The following is a 25,837-nucleotide window of genomic DNA, read 5'->3' on the forward strand; positions in this document are numbered from 1 at the left end:
ATTATGAACCATGCAATTATTTGACCACACCAAAATGAGTAAACCTTCAATTTTTGGAGCCACAATTTCAAACATGAAGGTTTCCAACACAGTGGAACCCTGTGGAAATGTTCAATCAGCACCAAAAGGAAACCAAACATCTCAATAATAGACAAATGCATATGTATGATGTCACATCCAGGCAATAATGATATAGGAGTCACATGACAAAAACACCAATTCAGGAATGAACTGCTGAGTGTTGTGTTGAGCGATCTATATGGAGCGTATTGTCTCTGTCAGGCTGACTGTCAGCTGAGGTGAATTCATGCCCCTCTTCACATCACTGTACTGTAGAAGACATTCACAAGTTTCTTTAGTGACTGGCAATGATCTAGTCAAAATCATTTTTTAGTGCCAAACCTAATTGTTGACTAATACCAGCTATAGAACATGTGTTTTGTTTACTCTTGTTTACGTAAAAGGGGTAAAGTATGCTTTCTTGTATAGCAGATTTTTTGTATCAACTCTGATGCTTGGCCTTAGTAGTTCGTCCATTGGTTTTCAGAGGGAAGATTGCTTTGTCTATGTATTATTTAAATATGGCAGCCGCTCAATGCACCATAGGCTGTCAACTGCTCAAATCAATCATAGTGGTTGGATTTTCGGCTTGTTTCAAAGTATTTTAAGAGGCATGATAAAATATTTTGTGAACACTGGCCCCAAGAAATGCCATTTTTACTGGTTGTCGTGAGTGGATTACTAAATTCATACCTGCTTCTGTGCAGCTCAAAGGAGGTGAAGAATACTGTATAAAAACAGAACTGGATGAGTTAAATGATGAAACTGTCCTTGAGACTAGTTCCCACCCCTTTGGGAGCTTTAAAAGTCAACAAATACAAGGGGGTCATTTACCTGAAAAGGTTGCCAAACAAGTTAATAAACACAGTCTAGTTCCAGCAACCTTTTACAATTATAGTCAAGTGCATACATTTCTTTCCCAACACTGTTAGCTCTTTCTGGCAGTGAATCCAGAAAATTTCTCCAAAACTTAAAACTAAGTTTCAAAACTAAGTTTTGAACTTGTGGTGCAATCAGGTATAAAGTCTGGAGCTCTGAATGATAATGTGATATGACCTTGTCTTGAGTGCTCATGCTCATTATGGATTGAACTGTCCAAGAGCATAGAAGTAACATAGAGGGGTTCTTAAAGAGAACGGCATTCCCCTTAAATGCTCCATTGGCCATTTTGAATTCCACTCCATTTTTGACAAATCTTGAAAACTTCTGTTGTCCTAAGACTTCAATACAGATATAATTGTCAATATTGTTAAACTTTTGTTTAGTCAACATTAAGACAAGAGACTTTGAGCCAAATGCAACAAGTGAACAAATCAAATTAAGGGACAGTCCAGCATATCAAATCCTTTAGTTTTGTACTTCTTTGATTTCTTTAAGTTGTACTGAGTCACATGAATTTCCAGCCCCAGGTTACATAACACCTTCTGCTCTTGCTTTTCATGGTTTTCATAAAACATACAGCAACTTGAGGAACAACTAGTAACTTCAGGCCTATAACTATGCTTTCTTATCCATTATTCTATCCATTACCAATAAAATGGTTTGATCATTTGGCCATCTGTTCTGACAAAAGCATTGCAAGACCACAAGAATTAATCAGCAATTTGAAAAAAGAAAAAAAAAGAAAAAAGGCATGGGATAAATGCATGCTTGACAGGGAGTTTAAAAAGATGCAACTAAGGGTTAAACATACATAGAATGCTGAATTTCTATTATTCTTAGAAATAATACTGTAAGTTGCTGTGATAAATAAAATTTTGAGCACATTCGCTGATACAATCATAAATTAAATGATATCCGAGTTTTAATAAAAAGCACTTTATTAATCAAGCATGTTTTTTTCTGTTTCAGAATGGAATGATATGAAAGAAATTAAGTCGAGAGTCTGTCTCCTTTGGAGATGAAAAAAACTGAAGGCAAAATGAATAAAAGCAGACATTTTAAAAACTCAAATCGAGTTGAAAAGTGCTCAGTCCCGGCCCGGCTTTGTTGCAGAGGCGTGGGATAGAAGGCCTGGCTCAGACCGCTCTGAGTCTGGGCCAAAGCCAACTGTAGACCAGGTTTACCCTTCTCGCCAAATTATCATTGGCAACAGATAAGGAGGGCGCTGCTTTAAAAAAAAAAAATAATGCGCCAACCCTCTACAGCAGAAATCAAACAAAAACATCAGCAGCATCCTCAACCTCCATCAGCTCAACCAGACAATTCATCCTCTGTGTTTTCCTTCCCATTACTCTGAACAGGTGGAGCAAGGCTGGAACCTGGAGCAGGAGGAGTGTTGGGCAAAGTGGTCAGCACAGGCAATCCTTTAAGATCATAGTTGATGTGTGGAGTGGTTCAAGCAGTCATTGTGCTATAGCTTGACGGTGCCTGTGGGCAGGCTACTATTACAAAGTCTGTAATAGCGGAGGTCATTCACCAGCCTGTGAACGCTTTGAGTGAATGATGGCAAGTCCTTGAAAGAGGAGAGAAAAATTGGACATGAATATTAGTTACAAAAGAGGTATGAGTTCAAATTGTTCAGAGTGGATAGGACATTCAATGGTACACACTGGTCAGACAGACTTACATTAGTGGTAGAAATTATATAAAAAGGTAAACCACCTCTGAATATATCATTGTCAAATCAACTGTAATAATGACCTGAGTGGTTCCTCTACAGGCCCGGTGGAGCTGCTTTCTACCAGCATATCAGATATGTATCGGATCTAGGACCACACCAGGTTTTTGGTGGTCACTGTTCTGTAGCCTAACATTTTTCACTTACTTCATCTGATATGTTGAGAAAGTATGACTGTTGTACATTTAACTGTTAAAACTCTAGTTTTAACACATCTCCATCACATCTCTTATCTCCATCTAATACAATAAATGTGCTTCCTATCACAAAACTCATAGGTCAGTGTGTATTTTGGTTTTGGGGCCATGGTTCGTTACACTTTCAGTAGAGTGTGGAGGAAAATTATCATTGTTGGCTTTAAATTTCACTTCTTACCCGTTCAAGTTTGAAGTTGCGTGCGAGAACAGCTCGCTGGTTGGCGTCCACACCCTGGCAGCCATTCAGGAACTCTGGCATAAAAGCCGAGTAGAAGGCATCAAAGTCGACGGAGGCCATGTTGTAAATAGCTAGGGTGATTTCCTCCTGCAGAAGGTCATGACTTTTGTGGAGAAGCACCTGCAGGAGCACGTTGATGAAGTGGAACAACATGGAGGTCCGGAACAACTTCTACAGTAGAATAAAAACAAAGAGGAATGACCATGGAGTCTGGAAATGTAGTGGAGGAGTACGATTTGCAATGTTTCCAGCCGTTATCATTTATAATGGCGCGATGGAGGCTCTGCTTCCATCTTTCACAAGCCAAACATTGTTTTCATGCTTATTAAACCATTGAGGGATGAACTATGAGCCCTGTGGATAAGAGTACTGTCATCCTGCAAGAGATCATTCACATCAATTAAACTCAATTCAATCATTTACTTTTAGTGACAGCTTGAGAGTGAGATTTGATTCACAGATGACCCTGTTAACAAGAGCATATCATAGATAGATATACACCAATGTAGGGGCTAGAGACTGGACTGACCCAAACATTGTGAACAGACTTTAACTCAACTTACCCTGTGGTACAACTTGTGCTTGCTGTTGAGTGACTCCAGATAGCAGAGGTTCTGCTTGAAGATGTGGATGTCAGGCTGCAGGAAAGACTGTCCAAAAGCCTGTTGGACACATTTCAGTACAAAGTCAGGGAACCAAGTGGAGCTAGATTCAACAGTGTCTTTATCTACACATTGTGACAAAATGAATTATACAGAATATACAGTACATTTCTGAAAACTGGCTGTATCCACTACAAATTATCCAATCATCATGAAACTTCGTCCACAAGTTAACCACCTTCTATCCATCATGAATGTAAAGACATTTTCCCATATCTAGTAAAAAACTTCATGTTTTCTACATTTTCTCATGTTAACAAAAAGAGGACGGATGATGACAAGTGTAGAGACACACACACACACACACACACACACACCTGCATGGCAGCTGTGAACTGGGCCTCATTTTCCATGGTATCTTCAGCGGCTCCTCTCTGGACACTTGCCAAGACTGAAGTTTTGAAGAAGTACCTCCAGTTTTGGTGGAGTATTTGGTAAAGTAACTCAAACATCTCTGCCTTGACGTCTGGAGAAGACCGCTATCACAGGAGAAACAAAGACCATCTGTTACCCTGACAGTCTATGGATCTCATCATTCAGTACCTGACAATCTTCATGTCCAGAATACTTAACAACATTCAGGTTTAATAGTAGGCAGGATCATTTCTCATGTTCCAGAAATTTATTTTTTAGAATTTTTAGAAATGAATAGAAGAATAACAATTTAGCTGTCAAAGTCCTGCTTTTTTCTTTGCTTTAAGTATAGCTCTGACACCAAACCATTTGTGGTGTGGTGACTGAATAATCAAATGAAATTATAGGCGAGCACCAACAGACCTCTGCCACAATGGGGTAGACCTGCTCCATGCAGAGAGAGAGGATGCTGGGTAGGAAGGGTTTGAAAGCTTGACCAGGCTCTTGCACCACCACCTGCAGGATTTTCAGGAACTTCTGTACCACTCTGCACCCCGCACAGCCCTCTTGCAAAATACTGGCCGCCAGCTGTTCCCTGAGAAATACACAAGTGACGACAGACAGTTGCATAAAGGATGATACCAGCACTTTGGTATTGTTGGTCCCATGCGATTCCAACCTTAATAAGAGCTAATAAGCTTTATTTATACAGGATGTTGCAAATCAAGGTGAGGTGATATAAAAGCATGTGTAAAGTCTCAGTGTTGTTAAATAAATGCAAGCTAGTCTTTGTAATGTTCTGAAGTTAATAAAAGCTTTTCATCATTTTGCTCAGGGTTTAAACATGAATCTAAGACAACTCCTTAAACCTGAGATACAGGCTGGATGTAAGGAGATAAAGAAGCAAGAGACAGATGATTTAATCTAGATTGTGTTCAGATGCTATGGCAACGGGTCAGATGGCTAAGGGGTAGCAAAGAGTGTCCGCCAAAGAAGTGAGCCTCAAGGCACACTACACTTCATTAAAGACGTAGAGGAGACATAATCCGGTTCGACAGGTACAATGGGAACCAGTCCAAGATACCGGCTCATTCCTTAATATATCAATTACAGGGATTAAAGCAAAAAAAAAATCTTCTGACTGAAAATCTTTTTTCAGGCCAAGTCATATCATCTACAATTTGTAAAACAAGTTATAGAGGAGCCCCCACATTAGGGCATGAACACACTGTCCGGCTTTTTTTTTTTTTTTTTTAGAAAAGGGGGGTGCAGCACGGCCTTTTTAGAGCGGACGTTTTTTTTCCCCACTGTGCGGTCGCTTCCCATAGGTTGTCATGTTAAAAAAGGCAGAGGCAGCTGAGAAAAAGGCGGACAGTGTGTACACGCCCTTAGCCCTCGACGCCTGCTAAACAAGTAAAATTATGAGATTTCAGCACCACCCCACGCATAACCATTGCTGCTGTTCTCTAATGCAGCCATCAAGTTGTAAAAAGGCTTTAACCTACACTTTATTTAAATACTTGAGACCAATAGCGTTTTAAGGGAAGAAGATGCTTTTGAACAGCTTTTCTATTGCCAGTTTGCTTTTACGTAATTTCAATGCTGTTTTCAATCTATGAAATAAAACTGATACTTTTTGCAAGGCTTGACTCAGTTTTTAGTCATACAAATAATCAACCATCTACATAACTTTTCAGTGCATATGTTTTATTTATCTTATTTTAACACCAAACACAACAATGTTTTTGTTTTAAGTGAGCGCTCAGGGTTTTCCATTAATGTATTAAACTGTGGCACACTGCCACAGTTTCATGTCGCTGAGAAAGAAAATGTTGCCGTTGTTATTAGTAGTTTTACTATTGTTTTTGCGATCTTTGCCTTCATAAAACTCAGTCTCCTCTCAAGGGGCTGTCCCTCCCCCCTGCTTTGGCAGATGCTGTTAAACACACCCACATCCCAATATGTGTGAGATGAGACGCAAACACGTGCATACGCACGCGCACACACACTATGTGATACTGTGGACGTCTCTCAATGAAGCACAAGCCACGACCTGGAACGCATTTGTAGCAGGCCCATTCACACAGAGAGTGACAACTATAAAGAGAACTATAAACTATAATGACATGCTGTTGCTCAAGCTTTCACACTACAAGGATATTGGTACCAAATATTCAGAGAAAACAATGGAGCTTTATCAATGTGCTTTTATTTTACTCGCTCTCTAAAGTAAATAACGACAGAGCTGATGGATTTGGGTTCATGAATTGCCGCAAAAGAGAGAGGGGCCAGCAGAATCGATAATGCTGTTATACAGCGCTTTCATTACATTATTGTGCTTAGTTTATATGAGAGCTAATTGTACTAATGTCCACCAAGTGAAGCTATTCATTTTTTTACCAGTAGGAGACTCTGCACACCACATCTACTGTGGACCAAAGAGTAAAGTCCCTTGTAGCCCATGTTGAGAGAAACACCTGTAACTTCACCGTGGCTAAACGGGTTTCAACAGGCTACTGAAGGGACACATGTTGTTACCTCCTGGTCATGTTATAAAAACATAGGATAATAGCGCATTTGCGGTCAGGTTGGCCAAGACATGGTGCTGTTTTGTTTAGCTAGCAAAAGTTAGCGAGTTAACTAGCTTCCAGGTCAGTAAACTGCCTTACCGCTAACCCCAAGAGCTCTTCTGATTCCGAACGGTATGTCACGTTTCTTTTCAACATTTTTAGAGGCGATGGTCTTTGTAAATAGCGCCGGGTTCCTCTGGACTTCTGTCATCAGTTCCTCAGCAGCAGCTCCATCACTGCAGTGAACTAATGAATTCTCCCAACCCGTCCTTTGTAGAACTCTATCGAATCGCAGTATGACTGAAAATCCAACGTGACTGTATCCTAACGTTCATGCGACTCAACCATTATTTTTAGCTGCATGCTTACACCCTATTTTTTGCTGTATGTTTACACCCTTTACTTAAACAAAACAAGAGATGATGAGAAACAACCAACATCAGAGGTAGCATGGTAATAGTAGAGCAAGAGCGAATTTTTAGGAAAAATATAACTCCACAACATATATATATGCATTAATCAGTAACAGGCTTGTTTGTATTTATAATATGCAGTCATGACTGCATTGCTTACAAAAGTAGTAGGCTAAGTAGGCTAATGTAAATAAAATAAAATTATTAAAAGAACACTACAACGTTTTAGCCTACAGCCATAACTTATCTGAAATGGACATGGGGAGCCAAGCCTACGTTATCTGCATTCTAGTCAAAAGACGGATTAGGCATTCGAGAATATTACGGCCTAACGAGAAATACAGGCTATATATGTACAATTACCGACATCCAAGTAGATTGTATGCCTATACAAATCAACTACCTATCACCTGATAGCGCGATTCCTAAGTCACGTAACACCCCCCTCCCCTAGCTTTTTTTCCCCTTCGGATCTACACTGATCTCATACATGGCCTCTCTGGAATCAAATTGACGGAATCCGTCATAGCAACGGAGAACCTGAATCCCTGCAATTAGAATAGCATAATCAATCATACTGAAGCTGAGGTTTGAGAGAGGGTGTGACTTAATGGTGTGGGTAGGATGTGTTTGTCAAAATGTGTAGGTGAGTAGCAATGACGGTTTCTTTACCTGGTGAACATGCTAAGGAAAGTGTGGATGATCTGTCCTGTGAAGGGAACGCCCATCTGGACTCGCAAGGCTTGGAACAGCGTCAAGAAGAAGGCCAACATCTCGTCCGTCACATCTGAGGAAGACAAGGGACCATTAATGTAGTTGGTCAGTTTTACCAATCTCTTTCTGAACTTTTTGAGTCTCCATTTTTTCCATGACAAAGTTTGTTGAGGTCTTGAAGATTGTGAAAATGTACGGTGGTAAAATTACACCGCTAGATATATCAGGATAACCAGGATCTGGGTTTCCGTTATCCGGTAATAATCCGGTAATGTTGAAGTCCGACATATTTAAATCTCTCCGGTCATAATGTCTGGTGGAAATAACTCCCTCTAAGTCAAGTGTTCAACACAAACTGGCTGCATGGATAAAGGGCAGTTGTCAGTACAGATCCCACTGCCCTGTCACTAAATTGTGGTAAACAGAATCTGCTCAGATTGAATCAAGATGTGGAGCAGTGCGCACTGCATCATTTTTATATTGTGATCAAATCTTTCACAGAAATGCTAGATGTAAAGCCAGGTATGCAGATATGAGATTAGCCTCCTCTGACCTGGCTGCTGGATAAACACCGGGAAAAGGCTGAGGGACACTTGGACAGACTCCTGAAGACTCTGGTAACAGATCTGACGTGATTTGGTGGATTCCCCGGAGATGCTGTCCACTATGTCTCTGAGCACAGGCAGAGTCTGCTGCAGCACCGTTTTCACTGCAGTAGGAAAAAGAGCAGCAAGGAAAATAATTACTGTACTGTGTGATAAAGAAAATCTATAATTAGTATCACTGTAATACAACGAACAAAGAAAAAAGCTCAAGAAGAGAAAAAAGAGAATGAAAAATACAAAAAACAAAAGAAAGACAGAGATACTGACTGTCATCCAGGTCAGGACGCCGTGGGGGAAGGTTCGCCGTTCCCCTCAAGATACGGTAGTCACGAGTGAGCGCCGTCAGCAGGCTGGCATGGTTGCTGGAGCGTGTTTGCCATTGCTGCTCACTCTCTGGTAAGTTGGGCCATGGGAGCAGCAGCATGTTGGATAAAGCCCTACACACCAACATGTGAGCCTGTAAGAGTGCACGCACACAGACACACACACAGACGCACACAAACAGCAGTTGAGTAATGACTTGAGTACTGAGGACATTTTATGATCTTGGAAATATGAGGTTCTATCTGACTTTATCATATGTTTGCAAAGAGTAACTCCACACTAAACATTTTTTTTGAGTTGTAAACTGGTTATTTAGCACTATGTAGTTATGAAATACAACGCCGGTCATACTGTCAACATTTGAGCCCAGATGTGCCAGTGCCATATTTATCTCACTAAACATGGGTCAGTTCGCCCTCCAGTGGTTAAAACTGGCAGGCTGTAGTTCAGCTGGAGATGCAGCCGTGTACAAGGACAATTGTCCTAAGATACGTCATTTGGTAAAAATATGATGCCACCTCAGCCTATCAGCGTGTGGACACGCCCACAAAAACTCCACCCGGCATGCCTACTTAGCTACTTCTCAAAAGGGAAACTCCAAGAAAGTCTTATCAATGTGTGCAAATGCTGAGAAACAGCCGCAACGCAATTCTGTGACTGCAGTATTGTTTGTTTTCACCACAAGCTGGTTAAAAATATATAAATTTCTGAGTCAGCACACATCACATGCAAAACAAAAGCAAAAGGACATTAACCTCTTGAGGGAGTCTGCGAGTCTGGTTTTCTGTGATGAGGTTGAAGATGTTCTGAACAGCTGGCAGAGTGACCAGGAACACGGGCCGCACTGTGGAGGTTATGGAAACCATCAGGTGGCATGCTGACAGCAGCAACTTTTCAGGTACCTGGAAACAAGAGAAAATCTAAGTACTTAAAACACACAAAAACTTTGCCATACCTTTCTATTGCCTGCTCAGTATTAAGGCTTATTTGCTTGCCTGTGACAAGTGAAAATTTTGGTCAAACAATGGCATCTCCACTTGAGACAACAGATCATTGAAATGACATGGGGCTGAATATGAGCATTAGTTGATATAACTTTGGAAGTTGAAATAGCCACTAAGCCTTGAAAGCCATCTTGAGTCGCTGGACTTATATAATGCATGAGATTCTATCTCCTATTCAAGAACACATTTTGTCGTCTACACATTGTGCACATGAGCTGTCTCATGTGCACTGCAGTAGTTGCCTCAGAGTGCTACAGAATAACCTGCAATACCTGTACCGTGTTTCATGTTTTATCTACCTTTCTTTGACCAATACAACAAAAATATCTATCTGCTTTTCTAGTTCCCTGAAACATAATACTCTCTTGGTGATTTAGCATAGTCAGGTTTGGACTGGCACAGCTATTTGAAGGAGCTGTGCTTTGTCATGTGTGCTATCTCTCTCTCACCATCTCTGGCCCAATCCTACAAGCCCATCTCTTCTGTAATATGTAGTACAGGTAATAATGAAAATACCAGGTACATCTAGGAAATAATAATGTTATCCACAAGATGTGAATGATACAGAAATGAATACAAATGCTAAAGAATTTCATAATGTTAGTGATTTGACATCCAGCCAGGTGTAACAATGACCAGTAAGGACAGGACATGGGCCACAGGTTTTAGGCATTGGAAATATATTATTTTCTATTTCTTTTTAAATATAGTTATTTAATTGTTTTAAATTCTTACATCATTGAATACAGATCGTCATTTTCCATAATATCCACCAATGTGACATCATTTACTATTGATTGATGTCTTAAACAAGAAAGAATTCTTTGGAACGTGTTTTAAATATCAAAATATTTGTAAACTATGAGGGAAGCATTATGATTACTCAACAGATATACTGTGGCTTTGGCCTCTGTAACTACTGCAGTTGTCACTCAGCTTTAACATCAGGCAAAATAAAAGCCTATTCACATCCACTTTTCCAGCACTTAAAATATTTATTTTAGGCATTTTATGCTTTATTGATAGAGACAGAGTGAGAGAGAGACAGGAAGGTATGGGAGAGAGAGAGAGGGGAGGACATGCAGCAAATGACCACGGGCCGGATTCAAACCCGGGTCACTGCAGGAAGGACTGAGCCTGATGGTACGCGCTCTATTAGGTGAGCCACCGGGGCGCCCCTCCAGCACTTTAAAAAACATTAAGTAACTAGAAAATGTGCTCAGTAGAGCACAGACTTCCGCCAAGACCGACAACGCCCCGTAAGGCAGTTATGCACCTTTTGGTGATATGCCGCGCCCACCACCACACCCCCTTTTGGCCAATCGACATGAAAAGTTAATCAGTTCTTCCTTGGCTCATAACCAACCTTCACACCAAGTTTCTTGCAAATCCGTGCCTAACTTTTTGAGATATCCTGCTAACAGAGGGACGGACACACAGACGCAGGTGAAAACATTACCTCCTTGGCAGAGGTAATGATTAATTGACCATTTTTTTGTGAACGTTATCAAGTGCCATCTTGTTCTGTTAATTTGAAGACTATTTAACTTTTAACTCACCATTATTAAATCATGATGTTACAACAGAGGACAAATGCAAAACACTAACAAGTTAACTGTTAAAGGAATTTGCAAAGTCCTGAAAGTTCAATTGGACTGCAGAGTAATGGGACCATAGTTCCTTGATTGATTTCTAGTTAATTGACTTAGAGACAATTCAGTGCATTAATATCTATAGAACAATGCATATATCAAATCAATCAATCCAAGACTGACTTATTCATTTATGAAGCTCCAAATACAGACTTAATATTTGAGTGTGTGGCAAAGGAAGTGTGAGGGAGTCTACCTTAGCAGTGATGAGTGGGCTACTTGCATCTACTGCAGATGTGATGAGGTTGATGAATCGGCTCTGGTTTTGCCTGTGGACCTCACTGTAGAACTGTGCAAGCCAATGAGAGTAGGCCTGCAAAGCAGCAAGGGCCTGGGCATGGCTGGAACCAACACACACACACACACACACACACACACACACACACACACACAAAACATATTGCAATGAATCTGACAAAACACCATACTTGTTTTCCATCGTATAGTGAAGCCAAATGTCTTCCAAAATTCTAAAATATCTAAAATGGTCCTTGTGATACGTGTTAAATATTTATAGTACCTTTTAATGTGTCATAAATTACAAACCAAAATGAATACTGAAATGGGAAGATAATCTTGGGAAATTTAGTCTGGATTTTCCCTCCCAAAGGTGGAACTCAACTATTCTGTAGCTGCCATGTTGACAAGGAACGGGAGGCAACTTGTGGACACTGTACAAATAGCCAGGATGTTTTTTCGGTGGCATTTTATTTCTGCTATGAAATAAAGCTCATGTGGGTGTCAACATTCATGCAAACATTCTAACAGTTCACAAATTCAGTTCCTCATTCTCTGTTAATGATGCTCCAAAGAGTGTTTGGTCTGATGACAGAACAGATTAGAGTCTTTTGTTTCTTTCGATTCCGGCTTTCAGAAAGAATTGTTCATATTCATAAATACTGTGAATTCCATTTCAGGGCATAGTTTTCCTTTAACCGTCTGATACTCACACATCAATGAGGTCTGGCTTGAGAACAGAAGGCACAGCGGTCTCTAGGTCGTAAAGGCTGATCTGAGAGCCGTAGCAAGTGACCTCAACCAACCTAGAAAAACAAACACTTTGGTCAGGTAAGGCATTTTGCCTCTCACCAAGAGTGAGACAAGCTGCAAATGACAATTTGATCTTTAAGAATCTCACAGTCCCCAGTGTAAATACTACATGAATATACATAGGAGATGCTTTCCAGAAAAAAAGTGGCATACTTTCATCAAATCAGAGCATTTTCATTGGCTTTTAAGGTGTCAAGGGTACATTCATACTCCCAGAAATCACACAGAAATATTGAATCAACACAAAATGGCAAAACACTCAATCATCGACCAGTTGGATGTTTTCAGCCATGACTGGTTGATGATTAGTAGGCTTAGTAGTTTTTTTTTTTTTTTTTAAACGGTGACACTCATGTTATATCTAAAACCTTCAAAGGAAATAAGACGTTATGGAAGGGTAGCAGAGCACTGACCTCTCCACCACTGCCAGGGCATCATTGAAACGTGCAGCAAAAACCTCCCCGATGAAATACTCAGCCAAGCGTCCTACAGCTTGAAGTAGGGAGCTGAGGTCCCTCAGAGAACAGTGCAGTCGACGGCAGTCATTCTCTGCAGTGATATTGAGCCTCCGACCTGAAGGGGTGACACCAAGTCAGCTTATCCTAACGTTTTCATCTATGGGTAAGCATCGTTCAACTTGACTACACCTCAAAACAAAAGAGAGAAAAGATGAGATGAAGACACAAAAGCTCAACAGAACTGTTACTTACTTGTGCCAGTGGTGACGATAAACTGCTGCAAACCCAGGTATACGTCCAAATTTTCCTGAAGGACTGGAAACTGAAGAAAGAGGAAGTAAGGAGTAATCACCCAGCACTGAACAACATGGAGTTAAAATGCACAATCACATGAACAGAATTCACTTTCAATTCAATAAATTCAAAATGTAAATGAAAAGTGTGAACGATAGTCCACACTTCTCATTTCTTATTAGGATGATATGATGCCTATCTCATGCCAAAACAGGGCTTTAAAGTACAACCATTTTGGAATGAAATTGTGTGACCTGGAAATTAAATGTGGGCATGCTGATGCAGCTACAAATAATTGTCTTGGTGCCCGTTTTTTGGAGTAACTTCTTTAGTGAGCATGGCAACCCTCTCCTGCTATGTGTTCTGTTCTAGCTTGTACAGTGTTTTCCACAACAGCTGATAATTGAATTTTTATTTATTTTTGAAAAGGTAATTGCCCCCGAATCTGACCACCATATTGATGTTAGGAGACTTGGAGTCATGCACCAGACATCTCTACATTTTGTTTGACTTGGGTTTAGTGCGGTGCAGTGTAAGAAGAAGAAAGAAGTTGGTTTCCTGTTGTACCTCATCCAGGTCAACAGAGACTCTCATTGCAAAAATGAAAGTGAAACTTTAATTCCAGACTTCACACACTGCCTACGTGTTTGTAAAAAGTTGTGCTAGACAGCAATTTTTTAGTTGTCAGATGTGTAACTGTATACTGTGAACATGAGTACATTGCCCTACCCGCTATTTTGTTTTGAATTGACTGTCTGGATTTTCTATGAAAGCCAAGTTGAAATATGACATTTGGAGGGTAGAAAGCATTGAAGCTGAACAACTCATGGTAAAAGTGATGTATCTGGATATTCAGTGTATCCAGAATATAGAATTGCAATTAGAGCCTCAGTGTTTCAGCATTTGGAATTTTTAAGAAAATCCTCGAAGTGAACTGAACCAACCCTACAGGATCGCACCTTGTTTGCTTAAGTAAGTAAAAGTAAAACTGTATTTGTATAGCACCTTTCAAGTGTCACAAAGTGCTCCGGTTGCCAGCCACAGCTAGCCAAAAATAGTTTCCATGATGCTATCTATGCAAACAACAAAAATATCTTTCTAATATCGTTCTAGTCTAACCAAATTATTATTTTGGTGAAGCAATAATAACCTTCTCTTTCAATTAGTGTTTCAAGCTATCTTGCTCACATAGTGCCCTGCCATTGCTATGTCTAACTCAGGGCGTGATGTCACTGTAGTTGACTGTCATTTTCTGCACTCATCTATCTTGTCTATTCCACATTTCCAAAACTAAAACTCAAGACCAATCACTTGTTCCTAAAAGAAAAACAGTATTCAAGAAAAACACCAACAGATGGTGTTCAATAACTTGTTCAGCTTTATATTTTTTTGTGAAAGTGAATTAAAGATGTAAAAAGGTGCTTTCAGATTTTTAAATTTTTTAAAGCCTTACAGTTTGAAAATTCACATTACAGTGCACACAGTATACTAATGAAGCTCTAAAGTATACCAAATTGGTGAAAAACTGTCTTGTGGGGGCAATCATGTTTTATTCAAATTCAAAAAATTTGAATTGAGAATCATGAATAAATTTGATTAGCAGTGACAGAATTAACATTGACATCAGAATTCTCATTAGCTAGGTTGCGTAAACTGGAACTGGTTTTAAGAGCCTTTTTAAAAACCTTGTGAAATGTCAAGATGACCAAGGTGACACCAAAAATGATCTCTTACCAAAGTAGAGAACGCATGGGATGGGAGCAGCTCCATCACCTTGGCAACCACCTCCAGACTGTGACGCAGATACTTTTGCCACTCAGTCTGTTGCTATGGTGACCAAATGGGAGAGAAGATCCAGAAATTGATTGAGGTGAGGTGATATATTCTTTGGCAATGTGTGCACGTCTTCAAGAGGTTAATATACTATTAATATAAAATACTTCTGTTATATACCAGGCTAGGACAGATACACAGTAAAAACATGATGTGAAGAGGTGCTCAGGACTGAAGTATGAGTTAATTATTCTTACATCATCATCCAGAGTCTCATCATCCAGCTCCTCTAACTGGGCCTGATTGTATCGAAACTGTATTCGGTTCAGAACTTCCCTCAACAGAAGCACTAAGGCATCTTTGTACCTGTCCAACCATACAAACCAATTCATTTTAAAAGGACATTTTATACATGAAACAATGACAAATGGACAAAAATACAGTCAGTTAGAACATTTTCATACTTGAATTTCCATATTTTACATGATTTTAAACTGCATTAGTTTGGGATTCAGAATTCAGAAAAGCATTAAAGTTACAGGGAATAAATACATGTTTGAGCGACTTACCTATTGAGAACACTTTCTCGGTCTGCTAGTCTGCTTTTGATTTTGGTTGTTAGAAAATCCAAAAACACACTCCATATATCCAAACAGGCAAAGTAGCCTTCATGGTTTGGCTGAAAAACCAAGTAGAAGTCAGTTTTCCAACTTGTCAGAAACCATAATTTGTGGCAACCCTGTGGTGTATTACAACAACGAATGACTGATTAGCAGTATGGATTCAGTGATTTAGGTTTTTACCTGGTTGAAGGTGTACTTGAAAAGCAGGGCTAGAAACTCTACAATTGGAAATTGAGGACTGGACTCGATCCGCCTCAGGTGAACACTGACAAACAGGCGCAGGAAATCTGTGAACTTTTCCAAGTAACTGTAGATAGAAAGAGAAAATTAGACATCAAATGACTTGGGAAACACCAACAGATTTGAGTTTTGTTTGTGTCCATTTTAGATGCGTTTTAGCTGCACAGTCAACAGCATCAAGCACACAGCCTCGATATACAGTACACATGCAGAAAATGAAACATCTTTGATATGGGCAAGTACACCTATTTTCATCACTTTTTCAGTGATTTTTTTTATAGTTTGCTCTGTATAAGAAAAGTTAAAATAGATACAAACATAAATAGGTATGTTCACGCATTGGTCTATGATGAATATGTATAATATAAACCAAATGGGACTATGGAAAAGAAACCATTTTTCAGAAGGTGACCATGAAGAGAGTGGATCGTTCTCAGCTATTGTCTGATTAATAGAGAAAATACACCAAAATACAGGTATTTAAATTGTTTAAAAGTCTATGCAAAGGGTTTTAAATCACACAGGCAGAAAAAGTAGACCTGAAGCATAAAAAGATGGAGCAGAGCTAAAGCACATGACTATACGGAGCCAGTGTAGACAACAGCATTGATTAAAACAAGAGCGTTTCTGTTCTGAGAGACGGACGACTAAAAAAACGCAGCTGAGTCACTTCTGGTGTAGACTGGCCGTTGGTGTAAAAAAATAAATATAGCCACTGGCAATGTAGAAACTGAGCCATACCTCTCATCAAGTTCCTGTAATCGACTCTTGACCGTGTGCGCATTATTCTCTCGTGTCAGCCTCTGCAGAAGAAAGAAGGTCTGCTGGAACATGCGCAGCAGGTACTCCTCAAAATCCAATGGCACACAGTTCTTTGACACCAGTTCATTGACACAGGTCATGGCCATGACCCCAAGACGGGCCCGATCCACCTTATTCCCCTCACTCTGTTGTAAGGTTCGTCCTCCTCCGTTTGACGTTGGTGCCAATGTCCCAGGATTCAGCTGGCCATTAGAAGAGGAGGAGGTGGAAGAGGAGATGAAGGATCCAGTCTTGGCCTTTGTCCGGAGGTCACACCCAAAACGAGCAAAATGGAAAATAGATGCCAGCAGGGTGGGTGTGATGCTTGTGGACAGCGGGATCCAGCTGAACAGGTGGGCCAGACACTCCAAGACGAGACAACACAGTTGCTGACTCTCATTGTCCAATGCTGCCATGGGCTGGCACAGCAGCTTAGAGTACTGGCTGCCCTGAAATAGACTGCCCAGCAACTCCACTGATAGAGAGGAGACAAAGAAACGGCCCGGTTTATGCTGTAATACAAACCTCTCCACAACATGCATACTGTAGTAATGTTAGGATGTTGTGACCAGCAACAATTGTTCCGTCATAACAACCACAGTATTAGTGATTCGTTGACGTGTCAAGTAACTCGAGGCCTATTCACTCACCACTTTCTCCTGAGGTGGGTGAGGGAGGCGGGGTGGAAGCTATGACATTGTGCTTGTCCCAGTACGTCTCCAGGATACCTGCAGAACAAGGAGTGACCAAAGGAGAGGTTAATAGTTACAATATATTCCTCCAACACGATCACAAAAATCAATGTCCTTATATACATATATACACACATATGCATGACTGTAGCAGAGAGTAACCTGAGTCATAGGTGAGTAACAAGAGCTGTCACTTTGCTCTATAATGGTCTGATCAAGGTGATATTATAGAAAGAAAATTATTTCATGTTGTCTCAACTCCTGCAAGCCGTGTCAATGTAATATAGTGAAATTGTGGGGAACAGGTTCCTGTTCTCATAATAATAATGTCCCGTAAAATAATCATCGTTTAAAGTCATTTGAAGACATTTGTACTGGCTAGTTTTTCTATAAATTACACAGATCCATGATAAGAAAGTACACTCGGGCCACATTTTGTCAGAAAGTATGTCATGTTCTAACGCGCTTTTCAAAAAATGCCCTTTACATTAGGCAATCATGCATTAAGTGTAAAGGTTTCTCACCTGTCAATAGTCCAAGCACTGTGGGCACCTGCTCCAGCAGCAGTTTGCGCAACTCGTCTTTCCTCGCAACACTTAAGTCTTCTCGAGGGCATGCTAGCTCCTCTGATGTGGTTTTTAACAACACCAGCCCTAATGAGGCCAGGGCTGGGGACTGGATCAACTGTCATTAAACACAGATTGAAAAATAACAGCTTAATCAATACGGAGTTGTTGAATTTTGCTCATCACCTACATTCTCCCTCCATAAATCATTCAAAATGGTTTCGTGCATAGGCCTATGTGATGAAGGCTATATGATGGTCCGTCAACAAAGTATTCATTCCCTTGACTTTCTGCACATCATCATCTGGTGCTATAAAATGGGAGATATTCTAAAATGCAAAGTGCGGAAAGACCTTAACATATTGACATTGTGACATATTGTTGTAGCCAGTAAGGCAATTTTGCCCAAATGAACCAACACTTGCTTTTACAAAATAGATTGTTCTGTTATTTGAAGTGCAAACCTTAAATTACTAGAAGTTTTCCAAAAAAACAGATTCAAAAAGAAAGAAAACCTGAAATGCATTTTGAAATAATTTGACAGATGTGCAATAGGTAAAGGGAGATACTTTTTTTTTAGCAAGTTTATATTATCAGAGAATCACTCTCTGTGTAACAGCAGCTATGTATCCCTGGTGTAGCCCTGGTGTTGTTTTAATATGACTTCTGTATACTGAACAACTTTTTTATAAGTCATAAATATCACAATTTAAACAAGGCAACAGTAAACACATCGTCCCCCACGAATGATGAAGTCACTGTCTGGGCCAATCAGTAACAAATATGTCACCTTTTCTCTCCAAATCAGTGTAATTTTGAATGCTGGAATGCAGTGGTGAGATGCATCATTTACCCAAATTTGTATCAATCTGAGATACTGTAAGTGACACATGGATGAGCGAACAAATTATGTAGTGTCCCACCTTGGGCTGATCCAACAAATGAAAATGCCGGAATGGAGGACTGGCATACATCATTTCCCAAAGTTAATTAAAAATCCGATCAGTGGCGTCTGAATTGTAGTAGTCCCTCCGCCGATTTCAGGGTGGGGGTATCAGTAGCTGACTAAATCTAATGGAACAGACATTAAACAGCCAACAGCAGAAACTACCACATCAGCAGGGCTTACCTGAAGGGTGTTTGTAAAGAAATCATGGTAGAACATCGGCCAATCCTGACGACCAATGTCCACAATTACTTTGCAGAGTTTATTGCGGATGAAATATGGCATAGCTTTGTGCTGGGCTAGTAGAAGCTTGGGCAGACAGCTGCGGATCTCCATCTTGTCTTGTGAAGCCACTCCCAGCCACATTTTATTCACCAGGTTCTGAAAGTAAGAAGGACAAGCAGTTGCCAGAACTGTGTCTCATTTCTCTGACAAGTCCCTCTATATAGTTATATACTGTATGTGACAAACAGTTATGGGGCTATTTGCAAAGTGGTCTGTATGATTTCAAATTATTTTGTGCCCCACTGATTTGCACTCATGTTCCTCACAAATGCTAAGTATTTTGGATTATAATTGTTCTTTATAATGGGTGTAATCAGGGATTCCTCTGAATTCATCCAGCAGGGACATGACACCACAGCAACATAATTTCTACCACTAGGGGAGAAAATGTGATATTATAATAGCAGTCAAATGCAGCCAAAATTCCCTATTAAACATTATAGATGACATAGAAAGCCATTTTTACAACTGCACCTTGCACTAGAAGCATGCCTATGACAGAAAAAGGCAGAGATGTGGAGAAGTAGAAAGGAAACTTTTAGTGCCCAGTTGCAACAAAATCAAATCTAAGTATTAAAATATCACCTATTGCTTAAAAAGGTAAAAGCATGCATCTACGGGTCACAGAATATTCAGCCTTTCATGCCATGCAATATTTATTACACATTTAACTACTTTGTGTTGCAGCATAAACTAAATGAGCAAACAGGAAGGTAGGAAACAATGTACTCCTTGACACTCCATGCATGTGTTCAAAGCTTATACAATAATATTCCCCTTTGTATTATATTGTCTTATTTCTTTACATATAATGTAATAAAGGCATTGGGCAATTCTATACACCAAAAATATGCATCTTCCACTTCCATCCACCAACAGCACTTACCTCAAATACTGTAAGGCTGTACATCATGACATACTCATTCCGAGTATTGGAGAGGAAGAACAAGCAGTGGCGCCACGCTCCCGTCTGCTGAGCAAAGTTGTTCAGCAGCTCTTCTGCAGAAAAAAGGAAGTAGGCAGAGGTGCATGACAATCTCACCCTTTATTGGTACGCAGGCTGAAACTAATGCGTCACAACACAAGGTGTGTGAGAATGAAATTAAAAAAACTTAATACTAAGCAAATAATTTCAGGCCAAATGACAGCTAGGAAAATCTAAACATATTGCTCTACAATGACATTTAGATTGAACAGTCTGACACCAAGAGCTTTATGTTCCAGGACTATTTGGGGATACAGACACACAAGGCAGATATGGCCCAACTGTTACAAGACTACATGATACAATATCAATAACTGTAAGGCAAAATTTTGACACAACGTGACCAATCTGCACATAAACACATAAAGGCTTCAGGTGTTCCAATATTTTATCAAAGAACAAGATCAGAAATACTAAGAATCCATTTCACTTGAAAAAAAAAAAAATAAAATACCTACAACTGGTTTAATGTTGCCATGCTATGAAACAAAGTTTCAAAGAGAAAAAGGCTGTGAGAGTTCTGCAAGTTTTTACAGACCCTAGTTTTTTTTTATCTTAATTTTCTTTACCACTAAAATTAATAAATACAGTATAAGATCCAAGTCAGGCCTCAAACATTTTGGTGCCCTTACATCCCAGTTTAGTGTAAAACAAAAAAATAAACTGAAAATGTGTCAGTTAAACAGGGTAAGAGTTAGCTAGCAAGTTTGTGCTAACCATTTTTAGAGCATGTCTCTCACCATAGAAAAGCGTAATCTGGAGTTACATTTTTTACATATTCCTCTGAGCCAATAAGTGGTTCTAAGTTTTGGGGCAACAAGGAGCAGTGCCGCTAGTGGAGGCAGGAGTTCAGTGTCTCGTTCAAGAACAGACTGACAAGGATGGACACATTGGCTGTTGCAGGGATTGAACCGCTGACCCACTACTTAGCGGATGGTCTCTCTAATCTCCAGGCCACCCTGCCATCCCTTTGTTGCTGGGCCATGCCCTACTAGCCTTCTGTAAATTAAAGATGGATCTATTCATGTCATCCACCTACCAACTAAACTACTTGATACTGAAAAGTGGTGCTGGTGTTTTTTTTTTTAAGTTTGTGTCAATTGATTAGGTTGCTCCTCTCCTTGCCTGGAGATATCAGGGCTTGTTTTCCTACCTTCAGAAGAAGCCATTTACTGCCATTCATTCTTGTATAGTATGAAAATTTTGTTTTAATTTTGTTTTGTCAAAGTTTCTGTTATATTTCCATTATATCTGTAATATCGTTGTGTCTAAGTTGAGTGTTTTCATATCGATGTGCGCATTAAGTTACGCTCTGCTTACTGTCCATCATCTGACACCCACGGGGAAAAATGGAAGTCACTGCCAGTAAATAATCCATAAAAACATGCTGCCTTACAAATTTTATCATTACATCCATTTCATTTTATTTAGGGTGTCTTTATAAGCCGATACAGCAGTTAATATCAAGCTAGGTTTGACACTGTAAAGTCTGTATTTTAAAAATGACGAACAATGTTCAAAAATCTAATTACATACGGCATACATTGCAAAATGTTTGGGGGGAATGTAAACTAGATGTAGACACTATTACATAGAGAGTAGTGGTAGGATTTACATGGCGGCCCAACTCACCTATCTCTCTCTTGCGCTCATTGGTTGTGCAGCTGTGAAAGAACTCCGTCATAAGACTCTCCAGCGCACGTAATGACGCCTCCTCTGATGCCTAGTGGACCAAGAGATGTTGGTGGTGAGGATGGTTAGTACAGAACACAGCGACTGCATGATTAATCAAATTAAAATTAAGTGCCACTTGGAAATATGCATCATCTAAACCAAAAAGCTGCCATTTTTATAACACACCATCAATTACATGATATCTGTCTGCTGGACAGTCACTCTCCACGGTGTGCATGCATGCACTATAGGTGCAGCAGAGGCTCAATTGTAAGCCAATCATAAGCATCCCTGACCATTTTTCTCCGATGAGAAACCTCCGAGGAGGTATTGAATGGGTGAAAAGGAAAATTACTGTTATATACTGTTTAAGTAGCAAGACGAGGAGAAGTCAATTGGAGAATGTTACAGCTGTATTGTCCAATCAATGTTTTCAATGTTTCAGCCAGTTGCAGTAAAAAAAAAAACCTTAGGCTATGGTCAAAATGATTTCAGCCATTTCAATACTGGTAGGAAATATTTTGCTCCCTTGATCAACATATCTGCCAACACTGCCACTTGCCCCTGGTTACTTTTATTTAACCCCATTGCTCTCTCTCTTCACGTAATGTCATTTCTCCCATTGATGTCATGTTAATTACATAATTAAGCTAATGAACTAACAAATAATGAGACTTTTCTATCACATTTGGCCTTTAGTTTACATATCTGAGCATTTTAGTAGGGTGGGTTTTGTATATTCATTTTGTAATATGCAAAGCATACTATAAACAATGTGTTAGAAACACACAGTATTAAAAAGGTATTCAGCATATAAACTGGCTTTAAGTTATGATTTTATCTGCACATAAGGGCAGCCCAACCACAAAAAGACAGTAATCTAACATGTAGCCCAGTAGACTGCTTTGAAGAGGAGACCTTTAGTAGGCGAGTGTTTGCAGGCCTGTGCACCTTCTTGCTCAGGTGGATCACTTATTGTGCTGGACAATCTCACTAATTTCATGTCAATCACAAGTCAATTCTTGCACGCATCTTTCTAGTTGGTCATTAAACAGGTATCACTGATATTATGAACGTTTTGGCATAATCACATGAAAATATGGTTTATATGACCACAGCTTAGCATTTTTACAGTTCAAATTACAATTGCAATACTAAGAATATTGCTATCTGACTTACATATTGTGCAGCTTTCCAAAATTCAATTCAGTACTGGCCTTGCAGACCAAAGCATGTTCTAATGAAAGCAAACCCAGTGCAATATGTAACGTTAGGCTATTAACAATGGTAATCACGCATTTGACAGGTGGAGGAAGTTCGGCCTTGCCTCGCCGAACACTAACGCTAGCTCGCAAAATGACATTTAAACACGAGCCCCAGTGGCAGGCAGGTCTGAATTCCTCAAATGAGCCACAACTTGCAGAGACTTAACATTACCCAACACAAATATTCGGTTTTGCAAGATGGGCGTCTTGTGTCGTGAAATGGCTTAGCGAGCTGCTGCATCCCGGAAATTAACTGGCCTCACACAAACCGTTATATCGCTTAACCTACGTAGAGGAATTTGGTGCATGAATTCAGATGCAATCAGCTATACGGAAAGTGGTTGAAGTAATGCATTACTGACATTGACATGTGGGTCTGTCTAGTGAAGTATGCAGGACAGAAGCTGATCCATCACATTAGCTATTGATAAATGAATATTAAATGATTGATAAAAGTGGGACAACACGAATAATTAGCTAAATAATGAAGTTATACTCACCATGTTTAGCTCAGATGGCTTCCCCAAATTATTTCGTCTCGAATTAATATGAGTAGCAAACTAATGTTAGCTAACCAGCTAGCCACTTCAATAGCTAGCTTAGGTGTTGCTGGCTAATGTTACCGTAGCGGAGGTTCATGGTCTGCTCGCTTGCCTTGTGTCGATACGACAACACACAACTAGCTAGCTAAGGTTAGCGTCGATAATGTTACTTACAACTGCAACATAACACAACATTGAGTTAACATTAGCTTGCTAGCGCAACAAATAAAACACGTTTTTGCTTGCAAGCTTACTACTTATTAGTAATCATGAAATGGTAGCTTCATCGTCACATAGATAAGGTTCACGTAAAAAAAGAAATCGTATTATTGTCGGAAATCTAACACTGATTGCAGCACCGGAGAAATGTGCAGCGGTAGCTTGCTATGTGGTCAAGCGGTTCAATGCTACTAACGTTACACGATTGCTAACGTTAAAGCGGATAGCTAACTCGGCTAGCTGTTCTGGAACGATGGATGCATAACGTTCGTTAGCTGTCAAACAGACGTTATGCTTCTTTGGCTGTCGCTCACATGAACCGCATACTACCCTTGTCAATTTCGAAAACGTGTAGTTATACACGCCGGTCTATCTAGCAACGTATGCAACAACACTGAGTGAATAATATCATGCGCGCTTGTTCCTGTTTTTCCCCTTTTCGGTGCTCAGGGTGGCTCAGGAGTACAGCTAGCTGGCTTGTTTCATGGGTTTGCTTCGCAACTTCCTCTTTTACGACAGAAATCAACCAACCCGACCAACATTCGTCAAGTCAGACTGAATTTTTAAAAAGGATTTCCGCTTAAAACTTTCAAACTAAAACACTTTATTTTGATGAACATGAAACATGAACATGAAATTACATTTCTTTCAACGTGAAAATGAACAATATATTTAATGGGAAATTACCAGTACATTAAAATAACATTAAAATTCCTCAAAATGTTGTTTACAGTTTACTCATAAGCCTATTGAAATGTCCATATAGTAGCCTACTAGGCCTATAAATTGGCCTGCCAAAAACATACAAAGACCCAAGCACATATACACAATATATACAAGGCAATGCATCATCATCAGAGCCTTGCTTGACCTGATCAATAGTTTAGTAAAAGTTTTATTAAAATTATTGCTCTCCTTATGAGAACCCCTTCATTTATAATGTTCTTCCTCAAAATTCATTATCTGCATTACCTCTCGAGCTACTTGAGCACAATTTGGTAAAGTCTGCATTTCTCTGTAGGGATATTTAAACAGGGGATTTGATTCATACGTGTCTTTCCTCATTTATAACAGGCAATTAGGGCTCTGTTGGTTGACGTGTGTGGAGAACATTCAGTCAATAATTAACTAATTTTCAAAAAGATCTATATGTAAATCTATGGTGTTTTGCGACCATGGAATTATAAAGTACCATCTCACATTTTAGTTCAAAATAAATTATTCATATACAAACAATAGCACACTGCTCTAAAATCAATAGGCAAAGGTAGTGCAACAAGAACAATTCATAGACAATAGATATGATTATGAAAGTGATTAGGTTTGTTACATTTGCAAACATATTTTTAATAAAAGCCATTCTTATCGAAAGGGCCCACTGCTGTCATTGCTGCCACACCATCTTAATTTAAAAGACACTGAAGAAGCTAGCCTGATCTCTTCAGGCCCTTGTTCCACAGCACCAGTGCCCTTACTGAGAAAGCCCAATCATGCTTTGATTTCAGCCTGGATTTTGGAAAGACTAACAGTGCCCTGCCTGTGGATCTGTGATCTGGTTCGTTGGGGCTTAAAAGATCAGAGATGTAGCTACATGCTAGTCCAGCATGTGCATCAGCAAAATTTACAATCATTCACACAGTCTATCATTCACTTTATATAATTATGCGCAACTGAAAAACACAAAATGACAAACACATCAGCAATTCTTGTACAGTGGAAGACCCTGAGCTGCCCAAAGTTGCTATGTGAGCATGACTTATGCTAGCCAAAGTAAGCTTCCCTTCAGAGTTTAGAGGGAGAATGAGGAAAATGTATTTGTCTAACCTAATCATCTGGCCAAGGTTTTCAATTTTTTGTGCACTAGTGCACATATCAATCTTGGTGTAGGTAGTAGGTAGTTTTAAAGCACTTAGCCATCAGCTAAATAAAATCAGTGAGTAACAGTGAATAAACTAGCCAGAACTAAATGCCAACCAACATAAATCAATAATACCAATGTGTAGTAGTAATT

General features: G+C 39.7%; 1 protein-coding gene across 2 annotated transcripts; it reads right to left on the minus strand.

The window, feature by feature from the left end:
- Nucleotides 1-1,356: 1,356 nt before the first annotated feature.
- Nucleotides 1,357-24,300, minus strand: xpo6 (exportin 6). 2 transcript variants are annotated; one of them, XM_071533317.1, is made up of 24 exons: nt 23,566-24,300; nt 21,759-21,849; nt 20,028-20,140; nt 19,040-19,237; nt 17,869-18,028; nt 17,303-17,380; nt 16,593-17,127; nt 15,792-15,918; nt 15,558-15,667; nt 15,246-15,354; nt 14,950-15,042; nt 13,174-13,243; nt 12,877-13,036; nt 12,364-12,456; nt 11,610-11,754; nt 9,513-9,659; nt 8,701-8,890; nt 8,382-8,537; nt 7,787-7,901; nt 4,555-4,726; nt 4,095-4,256; nt 3,679-3,777; nt 3,056-3,286; nt 1,357-2,515 (listed from the first exon to the last, which is right to left on the minus strand). In XM_071533317.1, exons 1-24 carry the CDS (start codon nt 23,566-23,568, stop codon nt 2,414-2,416), a joined length of 3,459 nt encoding a protein of 1,152 aa, XP_071389418.1. In that variant the 5' UTR covers nt 23,569-24,300; the 3' UTR covers nt 1,357-2,413. The 2 variants fall into 2 exon arrangements, with proteins under 2 accessions (XP_071389418.1, XP_071389419.1); XM_071533318.1 differs by lacking the exons at nt 19,040-19,237; nt 20,028-20,140; nt 21,759-21,849; nt 23,566-24,300 and adding an exon at nt 18,834-19,021.
- Nucleotides 24,301-25,837: the final 1,537 nt, after the last annotated feature.

The sequence above is a fragment of the Centroberyx affinis genome, unplaced genomic scaffold (assembly GCF_046629955.1).
Source record: "Centroberyx affinis isolate AG114_WGS23_722 - 3 ecotype Tasmania unplaced genomic scaffold, CSIRO-AGI_Caff_v1 ptg002360l_1, whole genome shotgun sequence".
NCBI lineage: Eukaryota > Metazoa > Chordata > Actinopteri > Beryciformes > Berycidae > Centroberyx > Centroberyx affinis.

Coding starts and splice junctions, on each gene's coding strand:
- xpo6 (XM_071533317.1), bottom strand. Junction 12,457..12,876: donor GCCCTGGCAGTGGTGGAGAG/GTCAGTGCTCTG, acceptor TTGTTTTTCTAG/GTTGGTTGAGGTCACTTGCT. Junction 8,891..9,512: donor CTCGCAGACTCCCTCAAGAG/GTTAATGTCCTT, acceptor GCACTCTTACAG/GCTCACATGTTGGTGTGTAG.